The sequence below is a fragment of the Nerophis ophidion genome, unplaced genomic scaffold (assembly GCF_033978795.1).
Source record: "Nerophis ophidion isolate RoL-2023_Sa unplaced genomic scaffold, RoL_Noph_v1.0 HiC_scaffold_152, whole genome shotgun sequence".
Lineage (NCBI taxonomy): Eukaryota > Metazoa > Chordata > Actinopteri > Syngnathiformes > Syngnathidae > Nerophis > Nerophis ophidion.
Window position 1 is genome coordinate 172,501 of NW_026907074.1, and position 17,017 is coordinate 189,517.

The 17,017-nt window shown below is 42.9% G+C and overlaps 1 protein-coding gene across 1 annotated transcript in view; it reads right to left on the reverse strand.

Moving 5' to 3' along the window:
- The window catches only part of LOC133547693 (actin filament-associated protein 1-like), a gene marked incomplete at its 5' end in the record, with an annotated part of 91,234 nt that overhangs the window by 53,235 nt on the left and 20,982 nt on the right, over positions 1-17,017 (reverse strand). Inside the window, 3 exons of the mRNA XM_061893246.1 lie at positions 902-1,016; positions 1,079-1,224; positions 9,540-9,751. Of these exons, the coding sequence (XP_061749230.1) occupies positions 902-1,016; positions 1,079-1,224; positions 9,540-9,751 (473 nt within the window). The remainder of the gene's footprint in view (positions 1-901; positions 1,017-1,078; positions 1,225-9,539; positions 9,752-17,017) is intronic.

The window sequence follows — 17,017 nt, forward strand, 5'->3', positions numbered from 1 at the left end:
CAAAGTTTTCCAAAATAAATTAACTCAGGTTATGGAAAAAAATGCCAACATCGCACTGCCATTTTTATTATTGAAGTCACAGAGTGCATTATTTTTTTAAACCTGCCTCAAAACAGCAGCTTGGAATTTGGGACATGCTATCCCTGAGAGAGCATGAGGAGGTTGAGGTGGGCGGGGTTGAGTTGGGGGCGGTGTATACTGTAGCGTCCCGGAAGAGTTAGTGGTGCAAGGGATTCTGAGTATTTGTTCTGTTGCGTTTATGTTGTGTTACGGTGTGGATTGTTCTCCCGAAATGTGTTTGTCATTCTTGTTTGGTGTGGGTTCACATGTGTGGCGCATATTTGTAACAGTGTTAAAGTTGTTTATATGGCCACCCTCAGTGTGACCTGTATGGCTGTTGATCAAGTATGCCTTGGGTGTGTGAAAAGTTGTCAATATTATGTGATTGGCCCGGCACGCAAAGGCACACCTCCAATATTGTTGTCTGGGTGGAAATCGGGAGAAATTCGGGAGATTGGTTTCCCCAGCAGATTTTCGGGAGGGGCACTGAAATTTGGGAGTCTCCCGGGAAAATCGTGAGGGTTCGCAAGTATGACTGGGAGACACAACTGGTCTGTACTTCTCCCTACGTCCGTGTACCACTCGGAACAGCAGCGTTTTAAAAAGTCCTAAATTTTACATTTTTAAACCGATAACGATCATTTCCGATATTACATTTTAAAGCATTTATCGTCCGAATATATTGGCACTCCGACATCATCGGACATCTCTAGCTGTAGGAATGAAATAAGATAGGAATAAAAAATGATCTATGGTTACGTATGCGGCATACCCCGGTAGCATTCGTAGTTGAATAGAAAGCAAGTGAAAACAGTGCCCGTGCTTGAAGAACCTTTCTTACCATTCCGTCGATCGGCACGTCATCATAGTGCAGGGCCGTGCCGCTGGGACAGGCATAGCTGCTGACTGGGTTGTCCAAGTACGGGTTAGGGGAGATGGCGCGCTTACTGGTGAAACTGCAAGACACAGTCAGTTAGCAACAGACAGCATGTGGTGGTGTTTACAGAGTGTGTACCACCATAGGGACTGCTTGGCCAGCTGGATGACGTTAGCGGTGGTCTCCACGTCGATGTAGTCGTAATGCAACGTGGCCGGGTCAGCGGTGGAGCCGGTCTCAGCCAATAGGACCCCCAGCCAACGACCCATAGTTTCAGACGAGGACGCCTGAGAGGAACATGTTAGACTTGCTCGCGTAGCAAACAAATATATAAACCCTGTTTCCATATGAGTTGGGAAATTGTGCTAGATGTAAATATAAACGGAATACAATGATTTGCAAACCCATATTTAATTGAATGGACTACAAAGAAAAGATATTTGATGTTCTGACTCATAAACTTTATTTTTTTTTTTGCAAATAATAATCAACTTAGAATTTTACAGCTGCAACACGTGCCAAAGTAGTTGGGAAAGGGCATGTTCACCACTGTGTTACATCACCTTTTCTTTTAACAGCACTCAATAAACGTTTGGGAACTGAGGAAACTAATTGTCAAAGCTATGAAAGTGGAATTCTTTCCCATTCTTGTTTTATGTAAAGCTTCAGTCGTTCAACAGTCCTGGGTCTCCGCTGTCGTATTTTACGCTTCATAATGCGCCACACATTTTCGATGGGAGACAGGTCTGGACTGCAGGCGGGCCAGGAAAGTACCCGCACTCTTTTTTTACGAAGCCACGCTGTTGTAACACGTGCTGGATTTAGCTTGGCATTGTCTTGCAGAAATAAGCAGGGGTGTCCATGAAAAAGATGGCGCTTAGATAGCAGCATATTTTGTTCCAAAAGCTGTATGTACCTTTCAGCATTAATGGTGCCTTCACAGATGTGTAAGTTACCCATGTCTTGGGCACTAATGCACCCCCATACCATCACAGATGCTGGCTTTTCAACTTTGCGTCGATAACAGTCTGGATGGTTCGCTTCCCCTTTGGTCCGGATGACACGATGTCGAATACTTCCAAAAACAATTTGAAATGTGGACTCATCAGACCGCAGAACACTTTTCCACTTAGCACCAGTCCATCTTATATGATCTCAGGCCCAGAGAAGCCGGCGGCGTTTCTGGATGTTGTTGATGAATGGTTTTGGCTTTGCATAGAAGAGCTTTAACTTGTACTTACAGATGTAGCGATGAACTGTATTAAGTGACAGTGGTTTTCTGAAGTGTTCCTGAGCCCATGTGGTGATATCCTTTAGATATTGATGTCAGTTTTTGATACAGTGCAGTCTGAAGGATCGAAGGTCACGGTCATTCAATGTTGGTTTCCGGCCATGCCGCTTACGTGGAGTGATTTCTCCAGATTCTCTGAACCTTTTGATGATATTATAGACCGTAGATGTTGAAATCCCTACATTTCTTGCAATTGCACTTTGAGAAACGTTATTCTTAAACTGTTTGAATATTTGCTCACGCAGTTGTGGACAAAGGGGTGTACCTTGCCCCATCCTTTCTTGTGAAAGACTGAGCACTTTTGGGAAGCTGTTTCTATACCCAATCATGGCACCCACCTGTTCCCAATTAGCCTGCACACCTGTGGGATGTTCCAAATAAGTGTTTGATGAGCGTTCCTCAACTTTATCAGTGTTTATTGCCACCTTTCCCATTTTCTTTGTCACATGTTGCTGGCATCAAATTCTAAAGCTGATTATTTGCAAAATATAAATGTTTATCAGTTTGAACATCAAATATGTTGTCTTTGTTGCATATTCAACTGAATATGAGTTGAAAATGATTTGCAAATCATTGTATTCCATTTATATTTACATCTAACACAATCTCCCAACTCATATGGAAACTGGGTTTGTACAAAGTCAGGGCTGTAACAGGACATACAGCATTCTTGTTTTTAGTCCATACTTTTAGGGCTGTCAAAAAAGCAAGTTCACTCGTTTATTTTAGTCATGCAGAATGGATGGATGGAAGTTTTTTTTGCGCGTCATGGCAAGCCACACCCCTCTGTTATGACGCTGACAAAAGCATAGCAGACAAGATGAGCAAGCTGGCCCCACGGATGAATTTTGAAACAAAAACAACAATGGTGGAACAGTCAAAGAAAAAGTCCAAAAAACTAGAGGGAGTTTCACCAAAGCTGTAAGTGTCATACATTAGATACTCAGTGGCTTAGTGGTCAGAGTGTCCGCCTTAAGATAGGTAGGTTGCGAGTTCAAACCCCGGCCGAATCATACCAAAGACTATAAAAATGGGACCCATTACCTCCCTGCTTGGCACTCAGCATCAAGGGTTGGAATTGGGGGTTAAATCATCAAAAAATATTCCCGGGCACGGCCACCGCTGCTGCTCACTGCTCTCCTCACCTCCCAGGGGGTTGATCAAGAGGAAATGCAGTGGACAAAATTCACCACACCTAGTGTGTGTGTAACAATCATTGGTACTTTAACGTAACTTAACTTAAAAGAGTCTTTATTGTAACACAAAAGAAGCTCAGTAGAAGCATGTCACCCCCAAAATATCATCACATGTTCCTTAGTTGGAAGTTGGCGATCCTGTTCTGTCTCCCTGTAATGTTTTTCAGTTATTGAATGGGATTTTGCTGAAAATTGTAATTTCCTCTCGAGGATTAATAAAGTATTTCTGATTCTGATTATCCAGTGTTGGCGTTAACGCACTGTTTGTGTCTTTTTACGCATTGAAATCAGAAAGGATGCGCATTTCTAGTGGGACGCAGATATCATTAAAAAAAATTTACCGATCCTGCCTTCTTCAGGTCAAAACACCGGTTTGCTTGTTTTTTATCGTTTATCGTTTTCCGCCGGTGTTTTGTTTAGTTTGTATTTGCCAGGTCAAATTTCCGTCCCCATATATTGTTTTTTATTGGTCGTAAATTTTGATTAGCCGAAAGTTTTATCAATCACAAATACTACCTCAATTTGCACTAGGGATGATACTCGAAACCGGTTTTCCCGGTTGTTCGATAAGAAAAGAACCGAGTCCTCGGACTCAAATCCCTTTTTGAGAAGCGGTACCCGTTATCGAGACCACTATAGTAAAGAAAAAGAGATGGTTCTTTAATCGAGTCACTAGGAACGAATCCCATTCCGACAAGAAATGCCCCGTTTGACATCACAAGAAATGACGTCACATAGCTCAGTCATTAGGCGCAGATAGGAAAAGCAGCAAAAATGGACCGGAAAAAGGGCTCTAAATTATGGCTTCATTTCACAAAAAAAAAAACAAGGAAGCAGCAATAATAAGACTCTGGCTTATTAGTGTTTCCTAAAGCCCAAAAAAAGTCTGCGGGCTGTAGAGCGTTTTCCGTTCGGGTTCCAGTACTCTGGAATGCCCTCCCGGTAACAGTTCGAGATGCTACCTCAGTAGAAGCATTTAAGTCTCACCTTAAAACTCATTTGTATACTCTAGCCTTTAAATAGACCTCCTTTTTAGACCAGTTGATCTGCCGCTTCTTTTCTTTTTCTCCTATGTCTCCACCCTCCCTTGTGGAGGGGGTCCGGTCCGATGACCATGGATGAAGTACTGGCTGTCCAGAGTCGAGACCCAGGATGGAGCGCTCGTCGGGACCCAGGACCCAGTTTCCTGTGGACGGGACTCTCGCTGCTGTCTTGGATCCGCTTTGAACTGAACTCTCGCGGCTGTGTTGGAGCCACTATGGATTGACCTTTCACAGTATCATGTTAGACCCGCGCGACATCCATTGCTTTCGGTCCCCTCCAAGGTTACTCATAGTCAGCATTGTCACTGGCGTCCCACTGGGTGTGAATTCTCCCTGCCCACTGGGTGTGAGTTTTCCTTGCCCTTTTGTGGGTTCTTCAGAGGATGTCGTAGTCGTAATGGTTTGTACAGTCCTTTGAGACATTTGTGATTTAGGGCTGTACAAATAAACATCGAATTATTGCCAGGCTTCGCTCTCGTGTAAGGGGGGCAGCACAACAAGCATGTTGAAACGTGCAGGCTGCACATAACCTGAAAGTTCGAGAACCGTGTCGCATCTTCGACACGTGGAGAAGCAACGGCAGAGACGACGAAGAACGCCCCTCTTCTGCCAGCTGCCCAAGTCCCAGCTACAGTGGCGGTGACGCCGGTGAGTAACTAACGTTTATTGTTGCCGGTCAATTTCCATATCCGCTCTTTTTTGAAAAATAATTGTTGATTGATGACTGTTGCGTTCTTAGTGTCATAGTGTGTGGAGTTAGTAGAGATGCGCGGTTTGCGGTCTCATCCGCAGAGTCCGCGGATAAACAGCGGGTCGGGCGGGTGACATGACGAAAAAGCAGATTTTAATTAGATCCGGGCGGGTGGCGGTTGAATCATCCGGAAATATTTGATATACATGGTTCTGGGATCGGTATCCTTTGCCATTCAAAGAGCCATTTAAGACCCGTGTCACAAAGCGAAGAAGACAATAGGAGACGCTAATATTCTCTAGAATGACTACCGGCAGTCACCCAGATAATAAGTATTAGGGCGTGCTATGAAGTCATTGACTTTGCCGCCCTCTACAGCATGTACGATCTGCTTGTCAGTCCAGCAACATGTTGTGTGTGGCTTCCGCAACAACACGCACATGACTGCAAGGCATACTGGGTGACACAGAGTACACTGATGGTTGTGATACAAACAATTTTAACACTCTTAGTAATATGCGCCACGCTGTGAAGCCACACCAAACAAGATTGACAAACACATTTCGGGAGGACATCCTCCCAGTAACACAACATAAACGCAACACAACAAATACCCAGAATCCTTTGTATCCATGACACACCCTGACTATTTTATACACCCCGCCAGCAGCAAACCCCGCCACCCCAACATCCCACCCACCAAATATATTCAGGAAGAGTCACGGATACAAAGGATTCTGAGTATTTGTTGTGTTGCGTTTATGTTGTGTTACTGTGAGGATATTCTCCCGAAATGTGTTTGTCAATCTTGTTTGGTGTGGCTTCACAGCGTGGTGCATATTAGTAAGTGTTAAAGTTGTTTGTATAACAACCATCAGTGTACTCTATATCACCCAGTATGCCTTTCAATCTTGTACGTGTGATTGCGGAAGCTGCACACAACATGTTGCCAGACTAACAATCGGTGTGTACGTGTTGTTGAAGGTGTCAAAGGCAATGGCTTCACAGCACGCCCATATCCTTGTCATCAGGATGAACGCCAATTGGATAATCGCGAGAACTTTAGCGGCTCCAATTGTCTGTGAAACGGGTCTAGACAGCTCTGTGAGAGGTAAAGGTGGCCAACCTCTGATGTATTTCAGCGGGCGGGTGACGGGCGGATGCGTTACTGATAAAATGTTGGTTCGGGTGGACGGCGGTTGGATGACGACTTTGGTGACGCGGTTGCGGATGATATAATTGCCTATCCGCGCATCTCTAGTAGTTAGTATGTTCCAACAGCTGTAGTTAGTATGTTCCAATAGCTGTAGTTAGTATATTCCAATAGCTGTAGTTAGTATATTCCAATAGCTGTAGTTAGTATGTTCCAATAACAGCAGAAGTGCACTTTTTGGAGAGCTGTATTTATTTTCAGTTTTGTCCCCAAGGGACTGATTTTATTTAATACTATATTGTTATTTATACACGTATAGTGATCACAGAGACAGGTTTTTTTGTGTGTTACTGTATATATTTGTTTTTCTGAAAAATCCCACTTAATGTACTTTGTGTAACAACAGTCAATATTTATTTATTTTATTTTATTTTTTTAGGAGGGTAACGGTCAATATTTATTAGATTACATTTTTTTCTTATATAATAAAAGTGAGCTTTTGTTAAACCAAATATTGTGTGTTTTTTTCCATATACAACAACCTATCTGGACTCGATAAGAGAATCGATAAGGAATCGATTCAATAAGAGGATTTGATAATAGGCTCGAACTCGATATTTCCTTATCAAACATCATCCCTAATTTGCACACGGACAACTTTACCACGAAGGGTCTGTCAAAAGAGAGACTTCATGGTAAACACTAAGGTGAGTGTAAAGTCAACTTTTTATAACTTCATCCTGTGCCATGTCTCCAGTAAATTACTTGTTTGAGTCTTTGTGAGTCCATGGAAACTTCACTTTTATTTCCCCAAAAACATACTTTGCAGGTCAACAAACAAAAGCAAATATGTCCCTTTTGAAGTCTTAATGTGCGAGGAGTGTTCAAAAGGAGTTTCTTGGAGAAGTGGCTGCCAAGTTAGCAAGTGTGTTAGCAAGCTGACATCATCACCGTCATTGTTTACTGAAGCAGAAATGCAGACTGTGCGTTATGATAAACGCGCATGTGTTGCCAGGCTCTGCTTTTTATCCATAGACTTATCAGATGTAATTTTTTATCATCTGTAGCAGGGGTGTCAAAAGTGTGGCACGCAGCTAATGTTTTAAAAGCCCCCGGCACATCCGAAATATACGATTAAAATACACAAAAACATATCAAAAGTGGGGGAAAAAAAGTTTACAGGTGAAATGTAATTTAGAAAAAGACTAACAAAGCTTTAAAACTGTTATTGCTCAAAAATAACATTGAATCAAAATTAATGTTTTTATTAGAGATGTCCGATAATATCGGCTTGCCGATAATATCGACCGATAAATGCTTTACAATGTAATACCGGAAATTATCGGGATCGATTTCAAAGTTATCGGTATCGGTTTCAAAAAGTACAGAGCGCCTATAAACCTGAAAGGCACTGCCTTTGCGTGCCGACCCAGTCACATAATATATGCGGCTTTTACACGCACACACACAAGTGAATGCAACGCATACTTGGTCAACAGCCATACAGGTCACACTGAGGGTGGGCAGTATAAACAACTTTAACACTGTTACAAATATGCGCCACATTGTGAACCCACACCAAAAAAGAATGACAAACACATTTCGGGAGAACATCTGCACCGTAACACAACAGAAAAAATACCCAGAACCCCTTGCAGCACTAACTCTTCCGGGACGCTACAATATACACGGCATCACAACAAAATTAGGCATAATAATGTGTTAATTCCTTGACTGTATATATCGGTAACGGTAATTAAGAGTTGGACAATATCGGAATATCGGCTATCGGTAAAAAAGCCAGTATCGGACATCTCTAGTTTTTATAAATGATTGACCTATCCAAGGCTCTGATTACTTCACCTTAAAGGCCTACTGAAACCCACTACTACCCACCACGCAGTCTGATAGTTTATATATCAATGATGAAATATTAACAATGCAACACATGCCAATACAGCCTTTTTAGTTTACTAAAATACAATTTTAAATTTCCCGGGACTTTCGTCATCGAAACGTCGTGTAATGATGACGAGTACGCAAGACGTCACAAGTTTTTAGGAAGTATGAACGCTGCTCACAAACACAGTTAAAAGTCTTCTGCTTTAAACGCATAATTACACAGTATTTTGGACATCTGTGTTGCTGAATCTTTTGCAATTTGTTCAATTAATATCGGAGAAGTCACAGTAGAAAGATGGAGTTGGGAAGCTTTAGCCTTTAGCCACACAAACACACGGTGATTCCTTGTTTAGAATTCCTGGAGGTGAAACTTTCCTATGGATCAGAGCGCGGTCAAGAGAACATGGATTACGACCACATGTCAACCAGCAGGTTTCGGTGAGAAAATTGTGGTTAAAAAGTCAGTTCTTACCGGAGAAAAGCTGAGCTTGTGCCGTCCACAGCTGCCGTCGACTCCCCTGAGACACTGCGCGTCAAGACACCCGTGGAGACACCCTTCCGACTATCAGGTACTATTTAACTCACTAAAACACTAGCAACACAATAGAAAGATAAGAGATTTCCCAGAATTAACTTAGTAAATGTGTCTAAAAACATCTGAATCCGTCCCAATGCAATCGTGTTTTTTTTTAAAAACTTTTTTTCTTCTTCTTTTTTTCTAGTCCGTCGCTATAAATATCCTCAAACACAAATCTTTCATCCTCACTCAAATTAATGGGGAAATTGTCGTTTTCTCGGTCCGAATAGTTCTTTTTGTTGGAGGCTCCCATTAAAAACAATGTGAGGACGTGAGGAGCCCTCAACGGGTGAAGTCATCGTCTGCGACTTCCGGTAAAGGCAGGGCTTTTCTATTAGCGACTAAAAGTTTTGAACTTTATCGTGGATGTTCTCTACCAAATAATTTCAGGAAAAATATGGCAATACCACGTAATGATCAAGTACGACACATAGAATGGACCTGCTATCCCTGCTTAAAAAAGAAAATCTCATTTCAGTAGGCCTTTAAATATTCCACTTTGGAAAATATTTTTTGTGGAAGATTTTGCATATTTAGTTTGTTTGCCATAAAAAAACAACATAGTTTTCTTTGACAAAAAGGGCAGAAAACAAACAAAAAACAACATAAAAAAAACCCCAAAACTTAGAATTGACGGATAAATCTGAAGCATTATCATGCCTCACATTTTGTTCCCTTACTGTAGCAAAAATTCATGAAACCTTAAAACCAATGTATGTGTCATCGAACCCACTATAAAGAATACATACCTCGAGTACGGCGACTTCCTGTCCGTTGCGGAGCAAGCGAAAAGCAAAGCGGTGCTTGTGGTCGAGACCTGGGATGACCTCGCAGCCTCGGAGGGGCAAGGAGGCGATGTGGCTCTTCAGGTCGTCCTGGTCTTTGTGGAGGAGCAGCTGGTTGTCTTTGAGGCGGCACCAACGCTCCCGCCACCGGTTGTTGGACAGCACGTTCAGGTATCCTTTGGAGGACATGGCGGTCAGGATTAAATACAGCCATGAGGAGCAATTGCGTTGATTATATAACAGAATTACTGTTGCCTTTTGATGCATTAAAGGGCGAGGAGTGTTTAAAAGGAGTCTATTGGAGAAGTGGCTGACAAGTTAGCACTTCTATGTGCTCGTGGACGTGTGAACATTTACAGTTTTGTCTATATATATTATTAAAGGTGGCAGTTGGCATTAATAACTAGGACAGGGGTAGGAAACCTATGGCTCTAGAGCCAGATGTGGCTTTTTTGATGACTGCATCTGGCTCTTAGATACATTTTAGCTGACATTGCTTAAAGGCCTACTGAAACCCACTACTACCGAACACGCAGTCTGATGGTTTATATATCAATGATGAAATATTAACATTGCAACACATGCCAATACGGCCGGTTTAGTTAACTTAATTGCAATTTTAAATTTCCCGCGAAGTATCCTGTTGAAAACGTCGCGGAATGATGACGCGTATGAGGACGCATGCGCGTGACGCCGGCGGTGGTAGCGGACATGGTCTTCCAGCCCGATCCAAGCTATAGGTAGTCTGCTTTAATCGCATAATTACACAGTGTTCTGGACATCTGTGTTGCTGAATCTTTTGCAATTTGTTCAATTAATAATGGAGAAGTCAAAGAAGAAAGATGTAGGTGGGAAGCGGTGTATTGCAGCTGCCTTTAGCAACACAAACACAGCCGGTGTTTCCTTGGTTGCATTCCCGAAGGTGAAGCTTTACAATGGAAAAGAGCGGGCAGGCGAACATGGTTCCTGACCACATGTCAACTGGCAAGTTTCGGTGAGAAAATTGTCCTAATAAATCGGCTCTTACCATAGACATGAGCCGAGCATGCGTCCTCCTGCAGCTGTGGACTATTACCTCCTCCCACCGAAGACACTGGCGGTCACCACACCCGTGGCCACACCCCTCTGACTTTCAGGTACCATATAATCTCACTAAAACACTAGTAACACAATAAGCAGATATGGGATTTTCCAGAATTATCCTAGTAAATGTGTCTAATAACATCTAAATCACTCATACTGCCCTGACATTTTTTCTTCCTCTCTAGTCCTTCACTCTCACTATCCTTATCCAGAAATCTTTCAAGCCGGCTCAAATTAATGGGGAAATTATCGCTTTCTCGGTCCGAATTACTCTCGCTGCTGGTGGCTATGATTATAAATAATGTGAGGATGTGAGCAGCTACACAACCGGTGACGTCACGCACACATCGTCTGCTACTTCCGGTACAGGCAAGGCTTTTTTATGAGCGACCAAAAGTTGCGAACTTTATCATGGATGTTCTCTACTAAATCCTTTCAGCAAAAATATGGTAATATCGCAAAATAATCAAGTGTGACGCATAGAATGGACCTGCTATCCCCGTTTAAATAGGAACATCTCATTTCAGTAGGCCTTTAACACAAGACCTGGGCAAATTAAGGCCCGGGGGCCACATGCGGCCTGTTAAGCTTTTCAATCAGGCCCGCCAGTCATTCCCAACTATTTTTTTTTTTAGATCTTCAAGATGGAAATTGCAGCTGCCATTATGATGTGCAGTGATGTTTTCAAATTACCGTGAGTCTTGAACTAGGATATACTACTTACTATGGAAATTTAATTAGTTACTATGCTAATCTAATTTGTTACTATGGTAATATAAGTCATGGCACCTCAGATGAGGCACCAAGCAGTGTGGGCGGGGAGCGTTTCCACAGAGTATTTCCTGAGCGGTCAACCTGAAATTCGGTTGTCAGGGTGAGACGCTGAAAAATATTTTTACAACAAAGTTCTAAAGCTTTTTGATATATCAAATACATCACATTGTAAGTGGTTTTTTTTTACCCTTCATTTTCATATTTCGCTGTGTTTGTTGCATTTTTGTTGCGTTTTCCTTGATTGTAAAATACAAACTCCGTTTCCATATGAGTTGGGAAATTGTGTTGGATGTAAATATAAACTGAATACAATGATTTGCAAATCCTTTTCAACCCATATTCAGTTGAATGCACTACAAAGACAAAATATTTGATGTTCAAACTCATAAACTTTATTTTTTTTTGCAAATAATAATTAACTTAGAATTTCATGGCTGAAACACGTGCCAAAGTAGTTGGGAAAGGGCATGTTCACCACTGTGTTACATCACCTTTTCTTTGACCAACACTCAATAAACGTTTGGGAACTGACGAAACTAATTGTTGAAACTTTGAAAGTGGAATTCTTTCCCATTCTTGTTTTATGTAGAGCTTCAGTCGTTCAACAGTCCAGGGTCTCTGCTGTCGTATTTTACGCTTTGTAATGCGCCACACATTTTCGATGGGAGACAGGTGTGGACTGCAGGCGGGCCAGGAAAGTACCTGCACTCTTTTTTAACGAAGCCACACTGTTGTAACAAGAACGTGGCTTGGCATAGCTCGGCAAAAGCAGCGGCGTCCATGAAAAAGACGGCGCTTAGATGCAGCATATGTTGTTCCAAAACCTGTATGTACCTTTCAGCATTAATGGTGCCTTCACAGATGTGTAAGTTACCCATGCCTTGGGCACTAATGAACTTTACGTCGATAAAAGTCTGGATGGTTCGCTTGCCTTTTGGTCCACGTCGAATATTTCCAAAAACAGTTTGGAATGTGGACTCGTCAGACCACATAACACTTTTCCACTTTGCATCAGTCCATCTTAGATGATCTCGGGACTAGAGAAGCCGGGGGCGTTTCTGGATGTTGTTTATATAGCTTGGTTGGTAGAGTGGCCGTGCCAGCAACTTGAGGGTTCCAGGTTCGATCCCTGCTTCCGCCATCCTAGTCACTGCCGTTGTGTCCTTGGGCAAGACACTTTACCCACCTGCTCCCAGTGCCACCTACACTGGTTTAAATGTAACTTAGCTATTGGGTTTCACAATGTAAAGCGCTTTGAGTCACCAAAGAAAAAGCGCTATATAAATATAATTCACTTCACTTGATAAATGGCTTTCGCTTTGCATAGTAGAGGTTAACTTGCACTTAATGATGTAGCGACCAACTGTATTTAGCGACAGTGGTTTTCCGAAGTGTTGCTGAGCCCATGTGGTGATATCCTTTAGAGATTGACGTCAGTGCCGTCTGAGGGATCGAAAGTCACGGTCATTCAATGTTGTTTTCCGGCCATGCCGCTTACGTGGAGTGATTTCTACTGATTCTCTGAACCTTTTGATGATATTATGGAGGGTAGATGTTGAAATCCCAAAATTTCTTACAATCGGACTGTCTGATTGTGGCAGTTCGCTCCCTGAACGATCAGTGTCAGAGCTTGGTCCGCATTGCCGGCAGTAAGTCGGACCCGTTTCCAGTGAGGGTTGGACTCCGCCAAGGCTGCCCTTCGTCACCGACTGTTCAGAACTTTTATAAACTGAATTCCTAGGCGCAGTCAGGGCGTTGAGGGTATCTGGTTTGGTGGCTGCAGGATTAGGTATCTGCTTTTTGCAGATGATGTGGTTCTGATGGCTTCATCTTGCCAGGATCTTCAGCTCTCACTGGATCGGTTCGCAGCCGAGTGTGAAGCGACTTGAATGAGAATCAGCACCTCCAAGTCCGAGTCCATGGTTCTCGTCCGGAAAAGGTTGGAGTGCCATCTCCGGGTAAGGTAAGAGACCCTGCCCCAAGTGGAGGAGTTCAAGTACCTCGGAGTCTTGTTCACGAGTGAGGGAAGAGTGGACCGTGAGATCGACAGGTGTATCGGTGCGGCGTCTTCTGTAAGGCTGACGCCGTATCGATCCGTTGTGGTGAAGAAGGAGCTGAGCCGGAAGGCAAAACTCTCAATTTACCGGTCGGTCTACGTTCCCATCCTCACCTATGGTCATGACCGAAAGGATCAGATCACGGGTACAAGCGGCCGAAATGAGTTTCCTCCGCCGGGTGGCAGGGCTCTCCCTTCGAGATAGGGTGAGAAGCTCTGCCATTTAGGAGGAGCTCAAAGTAAATCCGCTGCTCCTTCACATCGGGAGGAGCCAGATAAGGTGGTTCGGGCATCTGGTCAGGATGCCACCCTAGCGCCTCCCTAGGGAGGTGTTTAGGGCACGTCTGACCGGTAGGAGGCCACGGGGAAGACCCAGGACTTGTTGGGAAGAATATGTCTCCCGGCTGGCCTGGGAATGCCTCGGGATCCCCCAGGAGGAGCTGGACAAAGTGGCTGGGGAGAGGGAAGTCTGGGCTTCCCTGCTTAGGCTGTTGCCCCCGTGACCCGACATCGGATAAGCGGAAGAAGAGGGATGGATGGATAATATTATAACATTATATTATATAGCATAATATTTATTTAGTAAGAAACACATTAAATTAGATCGCCTGTTTTTGTTAAGACTGTTTCCTTGTACTGTTGATCGAGTAAGTCATTTTGATGATGCAGATGCTAACATATTATTTCGATATATGAGCATGAATGATAATATACAGTAGGAATGGGTACCAAATCTGGTATTTTTTTTACATTAATCAAATCCTGGCACCAATCATTCAACAATTCATGTAAAATCCAACAGTGTCATGTTTTAGTACCTGGGTCGGTGCTTGCCGATCACTCCAGTAGCACTGAGTGTGGCCTTAATCAAATTAATGGTTCAATGTTCATCTCTAACAAAGAAATTGACTCAAAAAAACTCTCCAACTTAAGTAAGCGTCTACTTTTCCAAAAAATGCGCTAGCTTGATGCTGATATACATTGGCTTTGCTATTGGCATGCTACTGACTAGCATTAGCAATTAAACATGGCGATTTCAATACCTCCAAATTTTCTTAATACAAACTAAAACTAATATGCCCGTTACAACACCTGGTGTGTAATAAGGACAATAGTATACAGTATTAACACTTTTTAGGGCAAAACAAAAACAGAGAAACGCCATAAACTATACACTACTGCCATTTTTTTTTTCCAAGATGGCGCTGCTGTAGTGGCTGCTGTAGGCAGGAGCTCTGTGCTCTTGTGTCATCCTTTTGTGTTTCCCTCTTGTTTTCATGTGTTATTATATTTTTTTGCATTTTGGTCCGGGACCCTTTGGGACTGTGTGACAAGGGGTGGCACTTTTGTGACCTCTGTGGTGCTTTTTTTTTGTGGACTTCTGGATCTGCCTCCTGGGAGCCTTTTGGCCATGGAGACCAGCTGCTGGGTCTCTGCTACACCACAGTCTGTTTGGATGTATTGGAGGAGATGCGGATGAGGGGACAGGACTGTGGAGCTAGCACTGAGCTACTGGGACGGAGAGGCTTCGCGGTGTCTTGACTGGGCGAGTAGGTGTCGGACACCTCAGTCACCTTGGACGTATCCTCGCTCATCCATGCGGACTGGACACTGGCCGAGAGTGGAGTCGGCTGTCTTGGTTGCCTTGTTGGGTCTGCTTCTGTCTCTGGCCATGCTCCCTCCACCCCAGCGGACGATGGCGTGGAACACCGCAGAGGCCACCACAGTGGATATGTTTCTTTTACTCTATTCATAGCTGTATGTAGAAGTGTTTGGTTGTATCTGCTGCTTTAATGTCTTTAATGTCCTCTGTGTTCTTTGATGTTTGTGTAAGAGGGATGTGTACTATGGCTATGAGTTGCTGTTGTTTTATATTTTTTTTCCCTTGGCCTCAGTCTGCAACCCCACTCCAGGGCCTAGGCTAAGACCGATTTTTAATTTTATTTTAATCTTCTATTTTTTTCTCCCCCCCCCCTTGTTTACCTGTACGTCATCTTTTTTGTAAGGGGCGCTGGAAGCCGGCAGACCCGTCAGCGATCCTGTTCTGTCTCCCTGTAATGTTTGTCTGATCTTGAATGGGATTGTGCTGAAAATTGTAATTTTCCTGAAGGAACTCTCCTGACGGAATGAATAAAGTACTATCTATCTATCTATCTATCTATCTGTATGGCAGTATAGCTCGGTTGGTAGAGTGGCCGTGCCAGCAACTTGAGGGTTCCAGGTTCGATACCCGCTTCCACCATCCTAGTCACTGCTGTTGTGTCTTTGGGCAAGACACTTAACTCACCTGCTCCAGTGCCACCCACACTGCTTTAAATGTAACTTAGATATTGGGTTTCACCATGTAATAAATAGCGCTTTGAGTCACTAGAGAAAAGCGCCATGTAAATATAATTCACTTAACTATTTAGGCAAACTGTATGTAAATATTGCATTACTAAGCTCATTTAATATCCTTTACTTTCATCCTCATTGTATATAATTTAGATTTGCATGTCTCATGACACATTATCTGTACGTAATATTGGCTGCATTTCAGATAGTTGTTTGTGTGCCGAGTTGTTCCAGACCACAGCAAACATTACCTAGCTTGCCCAAGATTGTAATAAATCTATTGAAGAAGATAGCCTGCTGTTTCCTTTAACTTAGATACACACATCAATACCTTTGACTAGAGATGTCCGATAATGGCTTTTTTGCCGATATCTGATACTGTCCAACTCTTAATTACCAATTCCGATATCAACCGATACCGATATACACAGTCGTGGAATTAACAAATTATCATGCCTAATTTTGTTGTGATGCCCTGCTGGATGCATTAAACAATGTAACAAAGTTTTCCAAAATAAATAATCTCAAATTATGGAAAAAAATGCCAACATGGCACTGCCATATTTATTATTGAAGTCACAAAGTACATTATTTTTTTTAACATGCCTCAAAACAGCAGCTTGGAATTTGGGACATGCTCTCCCTGAGAGAGCATGGGGAGGATGAGGTGGGTGGGGGTAGGAGATAGCAGGGGGTGTATATTGTAGTGTCACAGATGAGTTAGTGCTGCAAGGGGTTCTGGGTATTTGTTCTGTTGTGTTTATGTTGTGTTACGGTGCGGATGTTCTCCCGAAATGTGTTTGTCATTCTTGTTTGGTGTGGGTTCACAGTGTGGCCTGTATGGCTGTTGACCAAGTATGCCTTGCATTCACTTGTGTGTGTGAAAAGCCGTCAATATTATGGGATTGGGCCGGCACGCAAAGGCAGTACTTTTAAGGTTTATTGGTATTCTGTACTTCTCCCTACGTCCGTGTACACAGCGGCGTTTAAAAAGTCATAAATTTTACTTTTTGAAAACAATACCGATAATTTCCGATATCACATTTGAAAGCATGTATCAGCCGATAATATCGGCAGTCCGATATTATCGGACATCTCTACATTTGGCAATTAAAAGAAAGTAATTTCCAGGCGTTATCTCACCTTCTGAGTAGCCTCTGATTTACTAATGGTTTATAACATTGTAAAAATGTGT